The 25,965-nt window shown below is 35.3% G+C and overlaps 1 protein-coding gene across 1 annotated transcript in view; it reads left to right on the forward strand.

The window, feature by feature from the left end:
- Nucleotides 1-25,965, forward strand: part of LOC148949097 (cytoplasmic dynein 2 heavy chain 1-like) — a 336,505-nt gene that overhangs the window by 73,929 nt on the left and 236,611 nt on the right. Inside the window, exons 4-6 of the mRNA XM_089092625.1 lie at nt 102-315; nt 8,539-8,769; nt 22,586-22,746. Of these exons, the coding sequence (XP_088948751.1) occupies nt 102-315; nt 8,539-8,769; nt 22,586-22,746 (606 nt within the window). The remainder of the gene's footprint in view (nt 1-101; nt 316-8,538; nt 8,770-22,585; nt 22,747-25,965) is intronic.

Consider the following 25,965-nt stretch of genomic DNA (forward strand, 5'->3'; position numbering starts at 1 on the left):
CACACTGGAAAATGGTGGTATACCAATTTTTAAACAAAAATCCAGTGCATTAGATTACTACTTCTTTCGATAACGATTGGTATTATTTGATTTTGACTTAGAAATTTGGAACTATCAGAATCTCAAATGTCAATCCTAGAAGATGGCCTAAATAATGTTGACGCAACTGTTGCTGAACTACAAGAAAAGCTAAACGTAGCAACGCGCTCAGCAGCGTCGCTTGAAATAGACATGAAAATTGCAATGGATGAAATTCAGTCGTCAGAGGCACTCTTTGCTGCTTTGGAAAATGAATATCACCGGTGGAAAACAGAGGTATTGTCCTAAATTTATATTGAATACGAATACATTTTCATGCCTAAGGCTAAAAGGTGTATCTGACTTTTCTTAACAAATTGCTTTGCGCCTTTAGAAAAATACTAAGGGTATCTTTTCTAGCGAATTATTTTAGAGTGGTAATTTCACCTACACAAGCTTTGTTTACCTCATGAAACGTAAGCAACAAAGTTGACTATCACCGTTATGTACCAAGGACAGTGAAAATAAAAGTCGAATTGTTTCCACTGATAAAGTGAATGCTTGCGAAATGGCATAAGTCAGAAATTCAATTTTTAATGGAAAAGGTCTCTATATGCAGTTCAGGGGCGTAATTTTCTATGGTAAAGTGGTTGGGGGACTATTACCCAGACTCCAGCCCCCCCCCCCACAGCTGAAATTTAGCGTCTTCAAAAATCTTGTCAAAACTAAGATAGAGCTACATAATGCAAGCATCTAGAGAAACAGATCTGTTTTCTTTAGTATATATTCGCTTTTATGGTACTATATAGCTCATTTTTCATATTTCACTGTCACTTCACTGAAGATAAATGACTCCAAAAATCCAAAAAATTGCAGGTATGAGTAGATTCGGGGGAAAGATATGTTTTATATTAATGCCTTTAGTACTGTAAAACAGTTAGATGTTTTAGTAGGAAGTCAAAGATCATCCACTTAGCAGTGTTCTCCAAATGTTCTCCGGAGGGTAGATCTCCGAATGTTGTATGTTTAAACTGTGAAATACAAATTACCTGGCTCAAAACTGCTTACAATAATTTAATTAGAAAGAGTCTTATGTTTATTAGAAACAGTCTTACGCTTATTCCAGTATGTGTATAAAATGTTAAATTTAAATAAGACATAAAACAACTGTCAAGACAAGGCGGCAAAAGACCAACCTCCTATAATCGAAGAGCTTTTTTCGTATAGAAAATGTTTCTTATTGCTTGCTTTTTAAAAAAATGGTCCAGTAAATATGAACATCAAGGGAGCAAATTGTTAAAGGGCGGGAGGGGGCAGCCACCCCTCCCCCAGACCAAGGTTTGCCCCCCAGGGTGTTGTTTACCTCCCCGCTAAAATTTAGTTTCTTCAAAAATCTTGTCAAAGCTAAGATAAGCCTCTATAATTGAAGCATCCACAGAAACAGTTCAGTTTTCTTTAGTATATCTTTAACTTTGTAGTCCTATATGGCTCATTTTTCAGTGTTCGCTGTCGTTTTCACTTGAGTTGGAAAAACTGCCTCCAACTTTACCTCCCCCCCCCCCCGTCCCCAGGATTTTGACTAAATAACGCCACTGAGGAACATGGTAATTAAAACGGTGGTATTTTATATAATGTAAATTTTTCAGGAGAGAAGCAAAAGTGAAAAATATGTTTTGATTTCACAATTTCAAAATCAAATAGGGTATCACCTACTAAAAAGGAAAAACAAAAAAAATCGTGAGCAATCCAAATTTCTTAAGAATTAAATGAGATTGAAGAAGGCGGGTTGGACATATGTGTAAAATTTATGTAATTTAATAGAATGACTTTCAAATCTACGCTTTTACCTTTACCATAGCTGAAGACCGCAATGTTCTGTTGGATTTGAAATTCCTACTGGACTGAAAAAGTAGAATTTACAAAAATTAAAATTCTTATTTATAAGGCAGCCTTATCTAATCTAAATATTGATTAGTGTAATTAATTCAAATAAAAAAATTTCCAAATCAAACAGTTTGTGGTAACGAACTGTAAGTAAGGAGCGACCCGGCTCAATAGTAACCGAAACTCTAAAAAACGGAATTTTGATACCAATAGATATATCAAAAGAATTGGCTTTTTATGATGATTTCAAATATATAAATTTAATTAAGTTTAGTTTTACCCATCAAAGGTTACGAGCCTAAATTTTTTTTTCTGAATTTTCAAAAAAGGGGATAACAACCCCTAAAAGTCAAGTGATCTTAATGAAAATCACACTATCAGATTCAGCGTATCAGAAAACCCTACTGTAGAAGTTCTAAATTCCTATCTGCAAAAAAGTAGAAATTCGTATTTTTGTCGGAAGAAAGATCACGGATGCGTGTTTCTTTGTTGTTTTTTTTGCAGGGGTGATCGTATCGACCCAGTGGTCCTAAGATATCAGGAGAGGGCTCATTCGAACGGAAAAGAAAAGCTCTAGTGCCCATTTTAACTCAGCAAAAAATTGGAGGGCAACTAGGCCCCCTCCCCACTCCTTTTTTACCCAAAATTATCCTATCAAAAATTTACCTTTGGGTATAACATGACCCCTCCCCCCCCCCCAAAGCCCTAAGGGAAAGGTCTTTAAGTTACAAAATTTGTCCAGTGTTTACGCATAGTTTTTGTTATTGGGATGCATGCAGACATTTTCGGGTGGGGAGGGGGATTTTCTGTGGGGGTTTTTCCACGGGGGAATTTTTAAGGTGAGGGAATTTTCCAGGGAGAGAACTTGTCATGGAAAATTATATACTACGGGAATTTGCCAGAATTCCTGAACAGAATTCTTTTTATAGGTCTTGCTTTCTCTTTTCTGTCTCAATTTTACGCACAGAGTGGTTAATAGTAATTGTCCGGGGTAAATTTTCACCGGGATTGAGTTCCCTAGAGGATATTTCCGTGGGGAGGGGGTTTTTCTGTGGAGGTTGGGCCAGATTTCCTGGCATTATTTAAAAAACGATCAGAAATTAAATAAAAAAAACAAGTTTTTTTCAACTGAAAATAAAAAGCAACATTAAAACTCAAAACTAACAAAATTTACTATGTATATGAAGGGGGTTGCCCCCCCCCCCTCGACACCGCGCTCTTTAAGCTAAATTTTGAATTTTGTACCAAATCTTTAAGAATGACTCCTGAAACACAAGGGCCGGTTAATTAGAACAATAAGACGCTTTTTTAAACTTAATAAAAAAAAACTTTTGCGTAAAGAGCGAGGTGTTGAAGAGGGGGGCGCCCCTATTCATATACGTAGTAATTTCTGTTCGTCTTAATTTTTAATGTTGCTCCTTACTTTCAGTCGAAAAATCTTGTTTTTTTTTTTTTTTAATCAGCATCAGGGTCTATCTCTCAGCTTTGTTGTTACAGGAGCATCAGACATCACTTGGACAAAAATATAGCTGAGTGCTTATCACTCAGCTACTCTTGACGATTCTTGTTTCAATCTTAAAATATTGTTCCTTGGGGAAAGGCTATAGAAATTTGATTCCCTTAACAGACTGAAAATATAAAATTTAGTTTTTCTTTTCTTTTTTTTGTTAGGTAAAAACCTACACGACCATAAACGTTTAAAAAAAAGTAAAAAAAAAATGAAGGTATTTTCTATGAAAGTAGGCCTATTTTCTATAAAGGTTTTTTCTATGAAGGTATTTTCTATGAAGGTATAGTTATCGCTGTAAACCAACAGACTGTTAATGTTGAATCTTTATCGGCAAAAAGCTTTGTAAAATTTAACTAATTAGTTTCACTTTTTTATTTTGATTGTTAATTGGGCAATCGTTCTTTATTGTCTTACAAAATTAAACCAAACTTTTGAAAATACATACGTTTTGAAATAAAATGTTAATAATAAGAAACACATTTAAGTAGGCTAAGAGATAAGGGAGAGGACAGTAGCCAAACTCCTGTTTGTAGTAATATTTGTTCGTTTTCAGCTAGACTTGAGTATTCATTTTAGTTTTTACCTGTTTTAAGATTTAATTGTTCGTCTATAGTAGTATATGTTATTATCTTCACATTTGACGTTTTTAATTACTTTAATTTCTCTTTGTTTTGGATTTCATTTATTCTTTAGAAGTACTTTCTGGTCATTTTAAGCTTGAATTATGAATATGATATGTGTTTATTTCTGCTCATCTTAAATTTTGATATGGCTCTTTACTTTTCTTTAGAAAACTTATTTTTCGGAAGTTTTAAAGTCAATTTTGAACACTGAACCAATCAACTGAACATTTAAAAGGATGAATTATATATAAAATATGACTGAAAGTACTTCATATTGCACTGCCAACATAGTGAACATAGTTGCTAGATATTCTTGCCTAAGACCAAGGACATAGCTAAAATACCAAGGACATCATAATTACCCTTTGCCTCCTTGACCCCCATCTTAGGTTTATTTATACCCGAAAGCCTCGCTTTTCAAAGACATTTCTTGCGTCTGTTAAAAATTTTTAATTATTTTTGGGCAGTATTATAATTTCGGAACAGTCTTAATTCCCATAAATCTCGTAAATTCAAGATTCTAGTTAACAGTATTTTGTTTATTTTTCAATGTTACAATAAAAAAAATATTATGAATATGTTTTGTTTTTAAAAAAGTGCAAATGACACAATTGACTTGAGAAAAGGTTAGAATTATAGGGGGGGGGGATAGTAGCCAAGCTCTTGTTGTACTACATTCTGTTTATTGAAGTTTGACTTGAGCATTGTTTTTAGTTCATACATGGTTTCGGCTCTAATTATCATCTACACTAATATCTGCTATTTATATGTTTGATGTAGTTTTTATTTTATGTTCTGATCATTTTGATTGTTTTCATTCATTCTATGATTGTAATTTCCGGTTGTTTCTTAAGCAGTGTAGGAATTTATTTATGCTCGTTGGAATTTTTAACATTGCTCTTTAATTTTCTCTGCAAACTTCATTTTCGGAATTTTTAAATTAATCTCTAACACACCCAGGATTCAACATTCCTACCGTTCCCCATAAATATCTAATATGGAAACGATGACCAAATTACATAATTTACAATGCATAACTGGAGGACGGATGGGGTTACGTCCATCCCTTGAGACACAGTTATTGGGCCTTTTGACTATTTATAAGAAAATAGTAATCTCTAAATTTTGATCAGGTGTTTTTTTTTTTGGGGGGGGGGGGTTATCTGAAAAATCTGAGGGTGGCTGGTTGTACTTCGATAATTTTTTTTATACCTTGTAACAAACTCTTTCCATGTAAATTTGTTCTAAATAAAAAAAACTACTACTACTACTAACAATTCACCGCAGCACCGAGCCGCCTGAGGCCAACGCAGCTACGCACGCTCCTCCTCCACCCCAATCTATTCAAAGCCTCCCTTTTTACACCCGCCCACGAAGGTCCCATTTCCTTTAAATCTTTCTTTATGACGTCCCCCAACCCAAGACGGGGACGACCTAATTTCCGTTTAGCCCTAGAAGGTTGGCCGAAAAGAACAATCTTCGGCAATCTGTCATCCTTCATCCGCACAACGTGCCCTAGCCACCTCAATCTTTCTTTCACTATAGCCCTAGAGAGCGGTATTGAACCCCATTTTTCGTCCAGCCTACTGTTTGAAATACGGTCAGTCGGCTGGGTACCCAGAACAATCCGTAGGCAATTTCTCTGGAAAATATCTAGCAAATCTTCATCTGCTTTTTGGAGCACCCATGCTTCAGACCCATATTTGACCGCTGTCATCACTGTAGCTTCTAATATTCTAATCTTGGTTTGCAGACTTATCTTCCTTTTCTTCCAAACTGTGAAAACTGTGTATTTTTTAATTGTTAAAAACGCTCTGAGCGTTGGCTATTCTACTTTTAACACCTTCACTGCTTCCACCATCGTTACTAATAATACTACCAAGGTAAGTGAAGCTGCCCACCTGATTAATCTTTTCATTACCCAACGTCACCTTTTCATCTTCACTTATTCCTAGCTTTAGAGACTTAATCTTCCTAACATTAATTTTCAAACCAATTTTAGCACCCTGAACTCGTAAAACCTCTAAAACTTCATTCATTTTGCTAACACTTTCATCTAGGATGCTTAAATCATCAGCATAATCCAAATCCAGGATACTTTTTCCTCCCCATTTGATTCCGTGGTTATAGTAGTTATACTACTATAACTGATACCCTGAAATTCTTAGTCATAAAATGAGCAATTAGTATTCTATTATTAATACCTTCCCAGCCTAAATAAGACTTAGCAGCTTCCTTATTCATCATGAGCCCTACTCCCTGTCTATGTAGCCCATCCTTCCTTCCTGAGTAAACAAATTCTATATCACCTAATGTCATGCTTCTAATTCTTGGGATATAAGTCCCTGTAGGACTCAGGAAGTTCAGTTTGAATCGTCTGAATTAGCAAGTCAAAATCTGGACATAACAGTCATTTTTTAACTTCGTGAGATTCAAAGTTCCAATTTTAATGTTCTTCAAGTCATTGAAATTATTTTGGCCTCATGAAAAACAATGATCCCAGATACCAGTGCAGGACGGGGATCACATATCTTTTCAAGTCTACACCAAACTGCTTAAGCCGGCTTAGAACCGGACAGCAAGAAGTCCCTGAGACCTCCATGAATGGAGGCTTTGTGCAATCCCGGGCCCATCTTGGTCACAACATGGTTTTCAGCACTTGGCGATGCTCTTCTATCAACAAGAGTCGAAATCCTGCACAGACAGTCTCAAGCCTATTGCCTCCGACTCATTATATATTCATGCCTACAAATATTATTCTACTACAGGAAGGCAGCCCATAATAGATAAATTAGATAGGAAGAGGTTTTTCAGCGCGAAGACACCCGTCAAAACATACCAAGCCCAGAAGAATTATCCATTAGTAAGAATTTCGTGCGAATACTGTGTCGTTTACTAGGCTATAATTTCCTCGAGGGGCGCCACTTCTCAAGTGGGAATAGAGTTGATCGCAAGGTCCCCAGTCTTGCAGGTACCCCGAAAAGGTCGAGGCAGCCCTTTGCAGAGGCCGTTGTCCATTGATCTGGATCTTACGCCCTGCCGCAGTTGTCCTTCTATAGAGGATCCTCCCGCGATGGTGTTCTGCATCACCATGCAATTTAACCCATTACTCGGAGAAGGTTTGTAACTCATGGGACTTGTGGACAAACCAGTGGACCCTTTTGAGTTTACATTTGAGGGGCCTTCTTCCTCCTCCTGTATTTATGACCCCGGGCGAGGGTGCCCCAGTTTCTATTATGGACCCCCAGGGAAAAGGTCCCCCTTTGGTCCGTGCCTTCTATGAAGGTACCCTACATATCTGTAGAGCGTTCCCCTATCGCCACGCCTAATTACTATAGACAACACTAGTGTTGTCTCCAATGTGTTAAACTTCTTTTTTCAATTGCAGAAATAGTTGCAATTTGGAGGTTTTTGTACCAAAATTGTTTGTTTTTGTCTTCAAAACTGGTCAAAATCTTGCTTTGAAAAAAAACGATACTTTAACAGAACTTAAAAGTTCCAAATTGCTCTGTTAATATTTTTTGCTCACTTTAGAAATTCATAGATAATAAACTATACATAAATCATATGAGGAAGCCTGTGTGTCCTATCAACCTTACTGTCCCAGCAAGAGACCACGTGGTCAAGTGGGCCACACTCTGCGTATATTTAGTGAAGAATTAAATTGGCTAAACCCAATAGTAAAAAAATATTTCTGTATCACTTTTTGGGGCTAATTCTTAGCCTACTTTTAAGCTACATTATTCAACCATATAAAATTATCTGTCACTAAAGTAGTTTAGAACTAAATTTCAAATTGTAAAATGTGTACCTCATTAGCATAGGATCTTAAATGGATATGATATATATTTTACTATTACTAGAGTACAAACAACACTCAAGAGTTAGAGTAGTCTTCGAGGGGTAACCCAAATTTGTGTTACCCTTGACGGGTTAGGCTTGTCTTCCTTCGTTAATTTCAGTTCATTTTAAATTTGTGTTATCCTTGACGGTTAGGTCTGTCTTCCTTGGTTAATTTCAGTTTGTTTTAAGTTTTAATATACCTCTTTATTTTTATAATTTTTTATTAATATATGCACTACGTCAACTTTCTTATTACTTGAATTATTAATTGATTAATTATTAATTGAAGAGTCGATTTTTGTTGCCAACCCCATTGGGTTTGTTAACAAACCCCATCCAAAAAAACTGCCTTTTTATATTCATTAATACAAAATGAAGAAATTCTTATTACAACACTAGTTGTTAAATGGAGTCAAATTGTCACTGAAAATGCCACAAAAGTGTTTTATTGTATCAGTCAAATTGAAAAAAAAAAATGTTCTATTACAGCTGAAACTAGTCGATCATATCACTGAAAAGGCCACCATGGATTCAGAATTAAATTTATTATCTTGTCTAGCTTTAACTTCAGTCAACAAAAAGAGACACTCGAGAAATGACCACCAAAACACCATTGTTTAAAAGAATGACTAATTAAAAACAAACATTTTCTTGTTACAGTTGGAATCAATAAATCAAGAATCGGTCCATGTCGTTGAAAAATCCACCATTGCTTCAGCTTTCGTCTATTATTTATCGAACTTCCATCTCAGTCAAAGAAAAGAGATACTTGAGAAATGGTGTACAGAAGCTCGAATTCCAATCAATGAGGTACTGAATTATTTTGCTGGTGGAACTTCTAAAACAGGACACTTTGAAATATCGGAAGCAGACTTTTTCATAATTAAAGAGGTAAATATACTATTTCTTTTAATATAAATTGTCAGTATGTCAGTTTTAATTGTCAGTATGACTGACAATTTACACAATGACTGACTGATATTGCCTGGCCAAATGACTAACCGGCAATATGTTTGATTAGTATAACAAATAACTTAAAGTTCTAAGCAGTTTTCGTTGAAAGGAAGAGGAATGACTGTCAATCTCGCCACCCATTCGCTGTACCATTTGCTGATGGTACAGCAGATGGTACATCTGCTGAACATCTGCTGACTTTCAGCCCAAGTGCGGAGCCGTGTCCATCAAAAATGAAAGTAGTTTGAAAGATACTATCAGTAACTTTCTTTATTTCGTTTTCCAAAATGCTAATGCATTGATCTTTGATGCTTATTTTAGGGTGTCGAGTTGCATCCGCATAGAAAAAGTAGACTTATATACAGGAATTTTAGGCTCAGGCGTATTTCTCGGGAAAATCCCACCGCGGAAAATTATCTCCAGAAATATATCCCTACATGTAAAATTGAGCAGCCAAAGGGAAATTAAGACAAACAAAAGAATGAAGAAAAAAAGTAATTCCGGAATTCTATTCCCATATTCTAAAGTTGAAGTAGAATATATAGTGCAGAATCAACCTGTCTGTGGTAAAAAACTGTAAGCAAGGTGTGGCTCAGCCCAATAGTAACCAAAACCCTAAACAAAAGAACTTCGATAACAATAAATGCATAAAAAATTGGCTGTTTAGGTTGATTCCGAATACATAAATTTAATAATGTTACATATTAAACGCTTCGAGCCTGAGGAAATTTATCTGATTTTCGTTGAAACAAAGAGGAATGACTGTCACCTTCGTGACCCATCCGCTATAGACTTGACTTTAGGCTTAAGTGCGGCATCGTGTCCATCAAAAGTGAAAGTAGTTTGAAAGATACTATCAGTAACTTTTTTTATTTCTTTTTCCAAAATTCTAATGGATTGTTCGTCCCGTTCACTAATCCAAATCATGAATTTGTAGGTTTTACAACGGATTGCGAATTCAACACCATTAATTTTTTCACTATATTTACCAAATTGTTCCTTGATCACATGCTCTATGAGTGTACTCCATAGCCTGTTAATGACTTCGACGCCTAGCTCTCGTTGTGCAATCGCCGCTTTCGTAATCTCAAATTTTAACGTGCCCCCGTTTTCATTGGCGGGATCTTCCCATTTTGGCAATATTCTTTTTCTGAAAATACTATAGTTAATTGGTAGGCGAGGTAGTTCAAGTTCGCTGGGCTTCTTGATTGCGAAATTGAACAAATCCCAGAAGTCTTCTTCTGTCTCAAATGAGTCAATTGCCTTGAGAGTGGCTGCCCAGTTGCGGTCTTGGCCGGTTGCTATGCGAAAGAACCATGTCCATTTTGAAGGCAAAGTTTGTTTCCCAGTATTTTCTGCGCCCTTCATGATATAGATAGTATGTTTCAAATCCGATTTAAGCCTTAATTCACATTGTATTGTCAAACGGTTCACAAATATGATATGTGTTTATTCAGAAAAAGATGGAGAAAGCAGGGTGGAAATTTAGGTTATTTATTGAAGAATAAGACTAAAATTAAATTGCACCAACTTAAATGTCTCTCAAGTCAAAGATAAGATAGTTAAAAGCCAAAGTATGAATTTACTCTGGTGCTTAATATAATGACGTCAATTTTACGTTTCTGGCGTTACTGGTTTAGCTTTTAATTAAGTGTGCGCACCCACTCAGAAACACACACTTGATCATATACTTTCTATCTTTAATAGTTCAGGTACTTTTTTCGTGTAAAGAGAGCATGCCACAAGTTGTATGTGTGGACGTATGTTTGGATGCATGGACACATTGTACTGTATGGACGTATTGTATACACAACACGCGTTGCACGCCACACATATTAAGAAAGAATATCAACGGCATGGTGAAATATAGAATAAGCTAAGTCATCTGAGGTGCCTCGCTTTAGCTTAGGCTGCCTGCGTGAATAGAACCTAGCCTTGCTAAGGCAGGCTTGAAGTTTCTGTTCCTGCTTTGATCGTAACGTGATGACAGGGTAACATGATCTCTGTAACATAGAAATGAGACATAATGAAAAGAAAGATCCTGACGTCATTGCAGGTTGATTTTCTGTCGTTTTTTTTTTTTTTTACTTAATACAAAGAAAAACACATCAAATTGTGTGCACTAGACTGAATATTATATTCAATGCCTACTTACTTACAGTACCAAGGAACTTGTTTTTTTTTTAATAGGCTAAATTGGAACTTGCCCAGACATATATATCTTTTAAAATTAAAAAAAAATTGTAAGTTCAATTTGTAATTAAAAAGTCCTCATTATGTAGTTTGTGTTAGCAGGGGTTGCTGTTTTAAAAAGGCAACAAAACGTAGGTGAATAATCAGCAAAAGATAATCTAAAAACATACAGCACAAAACGACTTAAGATGGCACAGTTTTCGTTTGAAGGTGGAGTTTGATGTCCTTGGTACTCTTACCCGACGAATACCCATTTATCAGCAGGGTTACCCGACCTGGGGGTTTCTCATCAGATAACGGCTTTTTTGGTGTGTCTCCCTGTTTCTCGCTGTCCTCAGCTGTACTGGGAAGGGGTGGACAGAAAGTTTCCCCGCCTTGGGAGATCGTCCTATTGGACAAGACCCATCAATTCTCCTTTCTAAAGCTATTTCAGGCAGTGAGGCTAGAGATATTGCAGTATGCAATCCTCAACAGAAAAATGATAGTCCCTTAAATTCGTCTGCAAGTAAATAAATAAGTGAATGACGTCACAACCAAGAAAATATTACGTAGGACGTAGCCCAATGGTAGACTTGCCTACTTCCAAGTTTAAATAGATATAGGCTATTGTTGTATGGTTAATGCTTATAGCCTAAAGCTTAAGATAACCGAAAAATATGGAGATCACCATAGATAAGTATCTTAGACTATCAGGTGGAAATAAAATCTCGGAATTGGGATCGCTCCAAAAAGTTAATGCCGGATCTGAGCAGTCGGATCTGAGCAGGGGACTATGTAGCGTGAGTGTAACCTATAACAAATGACGGTTGCATATGTTTGTACGTTAGGGAAGCGGGGTATCGCTTTCTAACTTCATGCTGTCCAAATACTTTACCCCAACTCCCTGATGTGCAAATATATATTCCAATATATAAGTTCTATTTACCCAAGTATGAAACCGATATGAAACTAGTTTTTACAAATCCGCAGGTCAAAATTCTTGAATGTGTTCTGAATAACTAAAAAGTACATTCGTTTGTCCTTTTGTAACCTTCGTGCTAAAGTGGAAATAGGAATAAAACTTTCTCTAGTTACACCAATTTTTACCTTATATTTTTTATCACCTTAGCTAGAAACGGGAAAAAGCGTACACAGTAAATACAAAAGAACTTATATATATATATATATATATATATATATATATATATATATATATATATATATATATATATATATATATATATATATATATATATATATATATATTAATCGCCGAGTATGTATAAAACGGAATTAATTAGAAATTTCTTGGTTTTACGCTTGACACAGCTGCTGCCCGAAGCAAGGAATGAGATGAGTGATAGCAGCTGCCTTTTTTTTGGCATGAGACTAGTGCTCGTCGCATTTTAATCGCAGCTGCCTATAACTATTGGGTAATGGATTAACTACAAAAAAATCAAACAAACTGATGATCCGTCTTAAGCAGCTGAGACCAGTCGAGAATGGTGACTCATGGCTGACTAGTTAAGATTAGCTGGTAAAGTAATCATATTAAGAAAGGTAAATTACAAGAAGAACTGGCATTTTGCTTATAGTTAATAGGGTGTCATAAAGTTTCCAACAATACCTTCATGAACGAAACAGAAAAGATAATTTTTTGTTTCTTCTAGTTTATGTTATATAAGTTTGCTTGTTTCCCCTTTCTACTTTATTTTATTTATAGGTGAAACAGATTAGTAAATACAGATACGACACTTATTTCCTTCAGAAGCTTATATCCATTATTAGGATTAGAATTGCTTATTCGGTTTTGCATCACTTAAAGATTGTAGATATATCATGGTTGCATGGTTGGTATACGTTATATCACAGAACTTAACCATTCAGCATAAAAATTACGAGCAGGACGTGACAACCTTCTATGTTATCTGTTTGCTGCTTCTTAAAGCTAAATACCCCCTAAATTAACCAAAGTTGGTGACAGTGGTGCTACTTCATGAAAATGTAAAGAGGGAAGGATTTCTTCGATTCTCGCATGAAGATACAAAAAAGAAACTTTTCGAAATATACGGGAGGAGCCTAATTTTTTCTCTTTAATCTTTTAATGAAAATACCAAAAAAAAAGGTGTTTTTAAAGATCAAGGGGGTAGAAGGGCAATTGTATATATGTAGCTATTTCATAGTCTCGAAGATAAATAATAGCTCCGAGAAGTGAATGATCCATACAATAGTACCAGGTGTTCTATATCGTTGAAAGTGCCTTGAAAACGACTATAGGTAAAATAAATATTTACATTAAGATCTGAGACGAGCAGAAATAAAGTCGAGCAGACAGAGCTTATTATGAAGTAATATATAAAATTAAAAAAAAAACAGTAATAATGTGAAACGTAAAAAAAATTACTAAGAGATCATTGTAAATTATCTTTAGTTTCTAGCACTTTTAAAAAAAAGCTTTAATTAAACTCTTAATTTAATCTATTAAATTTAATTTATTCTTTAATTTTTTCTAATTAAAATCTTCCTGTGGTTTAATTATTTGTTCTTAAAGAATTGGACAAAAATTAAAATTTAGCTTAAAGAGCAAGGTATTGAGGAGGTGGCAACACTCCTCGTATACGGATTATTTCAGTCCGTTTTAAGTTTTAACGTTGCTCCTTACTTTCAGTTGAAAAAAAATCGTTATTTTCTGATGTTTTTTAAATAATACTTAGGAATCTGGCTCCCCCTGTATGGAGAATTCCTCTATGGAAAGTTCCTCCCAAGTAAAATACCCTTCCCCTCTCGGAAAACTCCCCAGGACATTTCCATCCTCGCAGAAAATTCCCCACGGAAAATTTATTGTTGAAAAAACTGCCTGAAAAATTCTCTTTAGCATACTTTCATTTTAAAAATATTTTAATTTCTGATCATCTTTCAAATCAAACAGTTCGTGGTAACGAACTGTAAGTAAGGCGCGACCCGGCTCAATGGTAACCGAAACACGCCAAAATTTCCAACTTGCGACGTAGTAATTTCGTTCAGCATAGTTAAAAGGTCCAATAACTAAGCCTTTTGGCATAATATGACCCCCCCCCCCCCCCAAGCCCCTGGAGACATACCTATAAGCCCTTTGTTTACGTCTAGCATTTGTAATTGATAAGTACATAGACATTTCTCGGGTGGTGGGGTGGGAGAGAATTCTCTAATGGGTGAGATTTATCTATGGGGATCTATGGGGAATATTTTCCATGGGTGGGTAGTTTTGGAGGTTATGTTTCCAGGGGAAATTTTACACTGGGGGAATTAGCCAGAATTTCTGTATAAAATTCTTTTTATTTGTCTCGCATTTCGACTCAATTGTAGATGTGGAGATGTCCGGAGGGAATTTCCAGCGGGAATGTAATTATCTGGAAGATTTTTCCGTGGGAGGGGGGGGGAAGCACCCCCCCCCCCACTGAGGGGATTTTCTTGAAAATATTGCAACAAAGGGGGGGGGGTATGATTAAATGAAAAAAACAAGTTTTTTAACTGAAAGTAAGGAACGACGTTAAAACTTAAAACGAACAGAAATTATTACGTATATGAAAGGGGCTGTCCCCTCCTCAATGCCTCGCTCGTTACGCTAAAGTTTTTAATTATTAAAAAAAATAGAGTTGTGTGAAAGTCAAACTTTAGCGTAAAGAGAGAGGCGTTGAGGAGGGGACGGCCCCTTTCATATACGGAATAATTTCTGTTCGTTTTAAGTTTAAACGTCGTTCCTTACTTTCAGTTAAAAAAAATTGTTTTTTTATTTAATTTTTGAACGTTTTGTAATTAATGCAGGTTTTTATTTTGGCTCACCGTACATGAATAATTAAAAAAAAATTGAATATTAATTTTACTTTTATTTGGTTAAATATACGTAACTTACGAATTAACTTACGTAACGAACTTCTATATTCTATTATTTTTAATACGTATATTAGAGGGTTCGCCCTCTATTCAATACCTTGCTCTTTAAGCTAAAGTTCGAATTTTGTTCCAATTCTTTAAAAATGACCCCTTAATCACAAATGCCGTTAATTAGAATAAATAGCTCTTATGAACTTACTAAATAATCTTTAGCTTAAAGAGCGAGGTATTGACTAGGGGATGAACCCAATCATATACGTAATGTTTTCTATCGTTTTAAGTTTTGATGTTACTCCTTACTTTCAGTTAAAAAACTTGTTTTTTTTTATATATATATATAATTTCTAATCTTTTTTTTAATAATGCTGGGAAATCCGGCACCCCCTTCATAGCAATGTCCCTTCTCCCATGAACACTTCCTTCATGGTAAGATCCTCCCACAATACCCCCGACCCAATCCCCCCCACTACCAGAAAAAATCCCCTCTGAAAACGTCTGTATACTTCCCAATAACTAATACTGTATTTTAACATTGGGTAAAGCTCATAACTTTCAGCCCTCCCCCGGGGACTTCAGGGGATTAAGTCATCCTAAGAGACATGGTTATTATATTTTTGACGATGCTGAACAAAATGGCTATCTCAAAATTTTGATCAGGTGATTTTAGGAAAAAATGACCATGAGAGGGGGCCTAGTGGCCCTCCATTTTTTTGGTTACTTAAAAAGGGCACTAGAACTTTTAATTTTCGTTTGAATAAGCCCTCCTATGATATTCTAGGACCTCTGGGTCGATACGATCACCCCTGGGAAAAAAAAAACAAAAAAAAACAAACAAATAAACACGCATCCGTGATCTTTCTTCTGGCAAAAAATGCAAAATTCCACATTTTTGTAGATAGGAGCTTGAAACCTCCGCAGTAGGGTTCTCTGATACGCTGAATATGATGGTGTGATTTTCATTAAGGTTCTACAGCTTTTAGGGGGTCTTTCTATCTTTTTTCGAAAATAAGCCAAATTTTCTCAGGCACATAACTTTTGATATGTAGGACTAAAATTGATGAAACTTATATATTTGAAATCAGCATTAAAATCTGATTCTTTTGATGTATCTATTGGTATCAACATTCCGTTTTCTACATTTACTTAAATACTGGATATAATAGTGCGAGTGTCATTGTAAACGACGTTTCGGATCATTTCGGTCTGTTGGTATCTATTCCTTCTCTTTTGAACCGGTCAAGATCAGAGCGTTCTGAAGTACCGAAAACTTGTTTTCCTGTTATTAATGTACCGAAGTTAAAAAATGAGCTTGGAGGAAAAAATTGTGATTTCTTATATAGTAATGATATGGATGTGAATGATAAATTTACACTTTGGTATTCGATGATTAAGGATACGGTAGTTGCTTGTAGTCAAGTTAGGAAGAAACGTAAGTATTTTGATTCGCCGATGAAGCCTTGGGTTACGAAGAGTATTCTAGTTTCTCTAGCTAGGCGACAGCAATTGTATAAAAAGTCCGCATTAAGTAATAGTATTAGCGATGTAAATATTTATAAAGCGTATAGTAATAAGTTGAATAGTATACTTTGTAAAGCTAAGTTAGATTACCTGAGTGATAGTTTTAAAAATGCGGAGGGTAACCCGAGAAAGACTTGGAATGTTATAAATTCTGTTATTAAACCGAATAAGCCTGAAATTGCTAATAGTCTTGTTGATGGTGAAAATATTCGCCAAACTGCTCAACGTATTTGTGAGCACTTTTCTAGTGTAGGGGGCCGGTTAGCGTCGTCTGTTGAGCAGCATGCAAGTGCTGGTGATTTTGCTCAGTTTTTGCCTGAAAGTAGTGACGTTTCTATTTACTTGCGACCGGTTACTGAAAAAGAATTGTGTGATGTGGTAAAAGGTATGCGAAACAGTGCATCCGGGTCAGACTTTATTTACAACAAAGGTTTTTAAGTCAATTTTTCCTGTGATATCGCAACAAATTTTGTACCTGGTTAATGCTAGTTTTAAATGTGGTATATATCCGGAGTGTCTTAAAAGTGCCAGAGTAATACCTTTGTTTAAAGGGGGTGATAGGAAAAATGTAAATCATTATCGACCGATATCCCTCCTTTCTGTTATTTCTAGGCTAGTAGAAAAACTTTTTAATTCTAGAGTATCTGAATTTTTGGAGAATATTTCCTTTTTCCATTCTAATCAGTTCGGTTTTCGTAAGGGGATGTCTACCGAACAGGCAGTTTTATTTTTGACGACGTTTGTGCATGATGCTTTGGACCAAGGGTTTAAGGTGGCGTCTATTTTTTTAGATATTGTTAAAGCTTTCGATTCAGTTGACCATGAAATTTTAATTATGAAGCTAGAAAATTGTGGAATTAGAGGAAATGGGTTGAAGTTATTTGAAACTTTTTTGAGAGGTAGGACCCAGTGCGTTGAAATTTCTAATGTGAGGTCTGGTGAAAGAATGTTTTAATATGGTGTTCCACAGGGTTCTGTATTAGGTCCGCTTTAATTATTGGTTTGTATCAATTACTTACGATTTTCTATTTTGGATTTGATAGATAGTGCACATTCTAATTGTAGGGTGATCATTCCTAGTTTTGCAGATGATACCCATTTTACTGCCGCAGCAAAGACTGAATCTGATTTAATAGAGATAATGAGAAGAGGTATGTTAGGTATAGATAAGTGGATGAGAGTGAATAAGCTTTTGTTAAACCATAGTAAATCAGGTTTTATTATATGTGGTTGATCATCAAATTTTTACCCTTGGGTTCTGGATTTGCAAATGGAGAATTATGTAATTAAGCGTACAAATACTATACGATACCTTGGTGTTATTGTGGATGAATGCCTTAGTTTTAAAAGTCATGTTTCTTTTATTAGTAGTAAGATTGCAAGAAATGTTGGAATGATGAGAAAGTTAAAAAATATTTTCCATGATTCTATTTTGAGATTGATTTATTTTTCGTTAGTTCACCCGTATTTAGTATATTGCGTGAGTATATGGTCTAGCACATTTTCAGTGCATTTGCAGCAGTTACGTGTGATACAAAATATGGCACTGCGAGTGTTGCCCGGAGATAATCGAAGAACCTCGGTGAGATCCCAATATGTACAGTTAAATATTATCCCTGTGTCAGGTCTTGGGAAATTTTACCATGGGTTATTTATGTTTAAGTATTTTTTAATTTGGTTCCCAAGTGTTTTTTAAATTTATTTATTTCTGGTGATGATGTACACAATTATCCTACTCGTCATGCTAGAGATATACGGACACCTCAAGTTACTAGTACTAGATCGCTTTTTTCAATACGGCATGTGGGGCCAGTTGTCTGGAATAATTTGCCTGTTTCTTTAAAAAGTTCAGCGAATCTATGTGAATTCAGTCGGGACCTTAAAACCCTTTGTCTCCATAGGTATGAATGTGTATGAATTTGTTTAATGGGTGGTATAGTTGAGTCACTCTCAGGTTTGCCCAGAACCGGTTTTTCCCGTTTTTCCTCTATATTTTTATTTTTTTTTGTTTTGTTTATTTATTATTTATGGGATGGCGGCGGGAAGTTTTGGAGTATGTGAAGTATTGATTTTTGGTTATTGCGACCAGGAGCCGAGTGAGTGTAAGATTTTCATTTTTTCTTCTTTTTTTTCTTTTTCTTTCTTTCTTCTTTTTCTCTTTTTTTTTAGTATGTTATTATAAGTGTTAATTTTAAGATGGTTAATAATTCCGAACAAGCGTTAGCTTATGGAAGGTCATTTGTTTTTTTGCGTTGTGTTGTTTTTGGAATAAACCCTTATCTTAGACCGACAAAACTGCCTGAAAAATTCTCCTTAGCATAGTTTCATTTTAAAAATATTTTAATTTCTGATCGTGCTTCAAATCATACCGAAAATCCCCCCCCCCTTTGTTGCAAACTTTTCAAGGAAATCCCCTCAGTGGGAGGGTTGCTTCCCCCCTCCCACGGAAAAATCTTCCAGACAATTTCAACCCCGCTGAAAATTCCCCCAAGACAATTCCCCCCGGACATCTCCACATCTACAATTGAGTCGAAATGCGAGACAAATAGAAATAATTTCATTCAGGAATTCTGGCTAATTCCCCCCGTGTAAAATTTCCCCTGCAAACATTACCTCTAAAAACTACCCACCCATGGAAAATATTCCCCATAGAAAATCTCACCCATTAGAGAATCCTCTCCCACCCCACCACCCGAGAAATGTCTCTGTACTTATCAATAACAAATGCTAGACGTAAACAAAGGGCTTATAGGTATTTCTCCAGGGGCTGTGGGAGGGGGGTCATATTATGCCCAAAGGCTTAGTTATTGGGCCTTTCAACTATGCTGAACGAAATGATTATGTCAAAAGTTTGGAATTTTGGCGTGATAGGGAGGCTAGTTGCACACCAGTTTTTTTAATCACTTGAAAAAGGCAATTTATGAAAGGCAATTTGAAAAGGCAATTGAAAAAAGGCAATTTGAAAAGGCAATTGAAAAAGGCAATTTGAAAAAGGCAATTAAAAAAAACTTAATTTATGTCCGAATGAGCCCCTCTTGATATTTTAGGACCATTGGTTCGATGCGATTACTCGTGGAAAAAAAAAACAAATAAACACACGTCCCTGATCTTTCTTGTGGTAAAAAAAAGTGAAAAAAAATATAAACGATTTTACTTTTATAACTTTAATAAATCAAATAATATTAACATTTTGATTAATAAATATCAGTATATGTGTATTAAACTGACAATGCACATTCATTTGTATTTTTTCAGTAAAGTGCAAATTATGTTCTGGTCTTGGGAAGGAATAAGGATTTTGAGCCTTACTCATGTTTATTTCTGCTCGTTTTGAGTTTGACTCGGTTATTTATTGTAATTTCTGTTCGTTTTCGGTTTTATTTTTTTATCGATATTGATTTGTGGTAGTTTCACGCTTGGTAGATTATTAAGTTTTATTTTTACTAATTTTTGGTTTAATGGAGTTCTTTACTTCTCTTGGGAAAACTTATTTTGTGGAAAATATATAATATGCCCCCAGGGCATAACTTACAACCCTTGTGGATGTGTTTGAAATTTTGATTGGATGTGTCTAAATAAATGGTGGGCGTGGAAGCTGTGTTAGTTGCCTTTGAATCACTTTCAATTTCCAATCGAATGAGCCCTTTTGAAGTTTCTACGACAACGCTTTCTATAAAAACCTTATATGCTCCCAGGGCATAACATACAACCCTTGCCCTGAGGGCTTAAGGGGGGGGAGTTGTCATCCTCAAAGACCTAATTTCCAGAAATTTCAAATACGTTGAACACAAGTCCTATCTCAAAATTTTGATTGGATTTGCTTGGGGAAATGGTGGGCGTGAGAGGGGGGTTAGTGTCCTTCCTCCAACTTTTAAGAAGAGCACTAGCCCTTTCAATTTCCAACTGAATGAGCCCTTTTTCAAGTTTCTACGACAGCGCTTTCTTTAAAAACCTTATATGCCCCCAGGGCATAACTTACAAGGCTTGTCCTGAAGGCTGTGAGGGGGTTATCATCCTCAAAGACCTAATTTCCAGAACTTTCATCTAAGTTGAACAAAATGGCTATCTCAAAATTTTGATTGGATGAGTTTAGGGAATTGTGGGCATGAGAGGAGGGTTAGTTGCCCTCCAATCACTTTTAATATTAAAAAGGGCACAAGCCCTTTCAATTTCCAACTGAATGAGCCTTTTTTGAAGTTTCTACGTCAGCGCTTTCTATGAAAACCTTATATGCCCCCAGGGCATAACTTATAACCCTTGCCCTGAGGGCTGTGGGAGTGTTGTCATCCTCAAAGACCTAATTTTCAGAACTTTCAACTACGTTGAACAAAATGACTATCTCAAAATTTTGATTGGATGTGTTTGGGAAAATAGTGGGCGTGGAAGTGGTGTTCCAGTCACTTCCAGTTACTTCCGACTATTAAAAAGGGCACAAGTCACTCCAATTTCCAATCGAATGAGCCCTTTTCGAAGTTTCTACGACAACACCTTTGATACAAAGTGCCCTGGCCAAAAGAAAAAAAAAATTAAAATAATTAATACATTGTGCCAACATCGTTCTTTTCTTAGGCAGCGAGATTGCGCAGCCTATGATTGCTACCACAAACTGTTTGATGTAGTTATTTGAAATCAAAGTTGAAAAACATTCATTATCAGTTGCTTTTTCTAAGCGCGAAATATAATTCATCATCCCACCTGTAAATCTATACATAAGCAATACGGTAATTTATCTGTATCTGCAATAGTAAAATTAACTCCCCCCCCCCCTATTGTCATTTGATGTTTTTAAAACATGATAAGTCCAAATGTCCTATAATTGCAAGGGATATTATGCTTCCACATAGTAAGCATTTGCTGAAAATGAGCTATCTCCCCCCTCCATACTCCGTCGGAGAACCGGAGAACTAAAATGGTTTCTATATTTCTGTCCCATTGACGGTTCTCCTATTGCATGTATGTGTTTCTCAGGTTTTTTTTTACGAAACCCCAAAAAATGACTAAATGGGACATATTTATGCATTGATTGAACACCGAAAGCGGAACAATCTTCAGTCTTCTGGTATTTTTACGTTATTTCTAAAATTGCTTAGTTTATAGGAGCGAAGGATTTAAATGTCAATTTTTTATAATAATGGCAGGTTTTATCCTTTTGTTTTTAGGTTTTTAAAAATTACCCTTCTGAAATGAAAGGCATTTTTTTTTGGTATTTGGAAGGTTTTCTTTTGTCTTAGTTTTTTTTGTTTTTTTTTTTTAATATTTAACTGGTTTATGAAGGATTCCGATATATCTGCATGCATGAATTATATAAGTTACATAAAATTTGTATACAATCTATGTATACGCATTCTCTGTTTAAATTTTTTGGACATTTTCAGAATACAAAAAAAATGTAAAACGAATACAAAAAATTATCGAAAGAGCTGTGCTTTTCTCTTTTAGTACTTTCCCACTCTAATTTAAGAAAAACATGGAAAACTTTTAAGGGGTTGTGATATATATCTATATTATATTTTCTTTGAAAACTCGAGAACAAATCTTCGTGACCATCCCTTCAAATCTTGCAATTTTTTCCCTAATATTCTTAGATTTTACCATTTTTTACTATTTTGACTATATTTGATTATTTGCCATAAAGTTGAAAAACCTAAAAAATAAAAAAGAAAGAAAGAAATCTAGATATAAGCAATAACATCGTAATCGGGGTCATGGGTATCCATTTTGACCCCTCTCTTTCCGAAAATGTAAAGGGTTACACAATTTTACGCGTATTCTAATAGTTTAGGCATTATTGTTAGGGTTTCTCAATGTAGCCTCTAATTTCTGGTAATCGGTGTCATTGGTATCCTTTTAAACACCTTCCAAATTGTACATAGTTATACAATTTTAAGTGTATTTTAAAATTTTAGGTATTATTCTTCGGTTTCTCACCGCAGTGTGAGGCAATCAAAATTTCTTGGTATACATTTTCTTCATAACGTTCTTTAAAATCTACGATCAATACGTCTAATAAGTCAATACGTTTAAAATACATCTTTAAAACGTTGGCACTAAAATCTCTTGACACACGTTGTCCAAACAAGGGGTTGGTGAGCTCGAAAGTATGAGGGTTTATGATTTATTTGCTAACCCCTTTCACCCTTAATTTTCTTGGCTTGAATAATAAGTCTCATTACTTTTTTTTTATTTTCAGAGTGAACTTGCATGTCTAATTATTGACCCATATAATGAAGCTTCACACTGGATTCGTGATAGCAGCTCTCGAGAAACAGAAGTTGTTTCGGCGGATTCTGAGCTTTTAAACCGTTCAATTCAACTGGCAGCCAGGAAAGTTATTTTCTTGTTCTTTTTTATGTTAGCTTCGGACTGTGCCAGTTTTTGACCTATTTTGGTCTTTGGGAACAACCAAATATACACAATATTTTCTACCAGGCTTTTGAAAACAAGCGAAACTTAAAAGCAGAATCATGATGCCAATAGATGCATAAAAAAAATATTTTTAAATTATTTCAGATATTTGTAACTAAACAAGTTTAAAGTTACTTATCAAAACTGAATAGCAAAAAACAAATTGTCAAACTTAAGAAAAAATGAGTAGGCCTAAAAATTTGCAAAAATGAGTAAGCCCTTGATCATCATCAAATCGAAATCCTAGAGCGGGGATTTCACGGGGATTCATTGAAAATAAGAAGCTCAATATTTTTTTGGTAATGGTGTTTAAGGATGCACTTTTCGGTGATGCTGTATTCAGTAATATTTCACAATTTGGTTATTATAAGATAATTCGGTAAATATAATATTGATTTTTATCACAAAATCTCGGCCAAAAAATCCCCCTCGACAATTCTCCTCTGGAAAACTCCCCCATATACGAAATTGAGCAGCCAAAGGGAAAGTTTGACAAAATAAAATAATGAAAGAAAGAAGGAATTTTCGAATATTTAATTAATAAGAATTTTTGAAAATTTAATTAGAAGGAATAATTCCTAAACATATGCAAAATATATGATTTTGAATATTCTATACTATCTACTCTTAAATTTTTATTTCTTGAATTTTTCGTGTTTTATGGGGTTGAGTTATCGTAGCAAAGTAAGATAAAGGTTAAAGAAAATAATTTGAAAATATTAAAATAAGCCGAAACTGTAGAAATTATGTTTTACGAAGTTATGATGCAACAAAAAGATAACAGCCTGGGACTAAGGAGTACAAGTAACTACTTCCCATGGACTTGGTTTGATACAAACAACTAAAATATTTGCTTATTTATAACTCATCAAATAATAAAAAAAGGAAACAGAACTCCTCATCTTGACTACTTAGGTCACACTGATGCTTTTTTTGAAAACTTTGCATTAAAATGTAGCAATTTCTGGGCCTTCATTCGTAAGGATACGAACGGATTTCCGCATGTATTTCCATAATGTGTAAATGAACTATGAAAATATTGTCCAATCCGTTTGGGATTACCTCCGCGCGGTTTTCCGCATCTTTAAATTTTCCAACTTGAAAAGTCGGTTTTAACCCCATCTATCAACCATAAGAAAGTAATTTCGATTTTACTTAGGTAGTGCTAACTCTCAGCTTTGTGCAGCACTTCCGGTTTTGTCAACTTTCCAGCCTTTTACTTTAAAAAAAAGTAAGTAAGGTGGGGTACAAAAGAAAAAAAATCACAAGGTTAATCAAATATGATCACATCAGAAATTCAATCGAATGATCATGTGATCAATGGTCCCCAGAATCATGTACTTTTTGATTGTTTCTAATTCATCCAACAATAATAACAGTCAGTATACGAAGACAGAGTACAAGAGAGGAAAAAAAATCACATAAACAAAGCTAAACCATCATGTAATCAATAGTTATCACAATTAGGTTCTTATATATTTATTTCTGATCCATCTAACAACAACAAAATACACAAAGACGGAGTACAAAAGATGGGGGAAATCTTATCACAGGAAATCACATTTAAACCTACATGTATCCTGAGCAGTCCTTAGAAAGAACTAATAAAAATAAAGTGAATATTTGATATATTATGATATTAAGTGCTGAAAGCTTAGGGACTCAAGATTTGTTTCACTGTAATTTTATTATTACTTTTCAAAGGTGTAAATATAAAAGAAAATATTTGCGATACAATTCGTTTTCTGCAAAGCACAAATGACACAATAAGCTTTAGTTTTATAGTTACGGGGGAGGGAAGGGGTAGTAGCCAAACTCCATTTTTTAGTGATTTTTTATTAATTTTGACTTGAATATTCACTACAATTTTTGCTCGTTTTAAGACTTATTTATTCATTTAAATTATTATCTGTTATCTGTATCATTGCTATGATGGTTTGTATTGTTTCTGTTTGTTCTGGATTTTATTTATGCCTTAATCGTATTTCTGGTCGTTTTTAGTTTCAATTATTATTGAAACTTATTTCTGCTGGTTTTAAGTTAAAAAAAAATCGAAAAGAAAGTAATTAGAGCAGATTTTTATGCTCTAATTACTAACGTCGACCAACTTCCTAACAAATTGAAAATCCGTAATTTATTCCAAAAATTATGATCTGGTCCTCTTGACTGAGGTTTGTCCCAAGTCCAGTAGAAACAGGCTCGAAGATTCCCATGTTAAGATTCCAGGGTATGGTGTCATGTCAAACCTACAGTCTTCAGAATGCAGGCGTGGTACGTTGGCGCTATTCAAGACATGTTATAGTATACAATCATTATGTCTCCCAGGTAACTCAAAATTTGTCGAATCTTTATGGTTCGACCTATGTGATGACGGCGGTGGAGTAATAACCAGAGTAGGCTGTATTTACAGAAGCCCATCTGCCTCAGATTGCCAAGAAACCGAGCGGACAATAGCAACAATGCTGCATAAAGCAACTATGAATTACACGGGGAACCTTTTTATAGCTGGTGACTTCAACTTTCCTGACCTCATATGGAAGGAAGGATATCCGTATAGCCCTGTACTTACGAACAGAAGCAGAAGCACGAATCTATTCACAGACTGCCTTTACGACCTTAATCTCTACCAGATTGTCAAACAAGCTACTAGAGGCCGGCTTTTCCAGAGACCGACTCTACTGGACCTAGTGTTCTTACGGGATAAAGACCAGCTTCAGAACATAAATTACTTACCTCCTCTTGGAAAGAGCAATCATCTAATCCTAGAAGTGAATGTGTCATTTTGTAAGATAAAAAATGATTACATAAGGAAAACTTATGTAGACTACGGGGCGATCAGAAAAGAGCTGGAAGGCGTAGTTTGGTCACCTGTACTTCAAGGGGACGTCGACCAACAATGGTCTAACCTAAAGGACAAGCTACTTACACTTAAAAAAAAACACACATCAGTAAAACTCACGCCAAAGCCCAAAACACTGCCTTTCATGACCCGAGATACGCAAGGAAAGAAACTGGAGAAAGTACAATAAAGGAGGGAAGGAAGAACACTACCAAAAGTTTGCGAAAGCTCGAAACAAACTAAGAAGCCTAACTAAGCAACTTTATGCACGGTACAAGTCCAAGCTAGTTGATGATAGTAAGAATAACCCAAAGAAGTTCTGGAAG

This window comes from Artemia sp. Qi Xiang Cuo, chromosome 8 (genome assembly GCF_049724085.1).
Source record: "Artemia sp. Qi Xiang Cuo chromosome 8, ASM4972408v1, whole genome shotgun sequence".
Lineage (NCBI taxonomy): Eukaryota > Metazoa > Arthropoda > Branchiopoda > Anostraca > Artemiidae > Artemia > Artemia sp. Qi Xiang Cuo.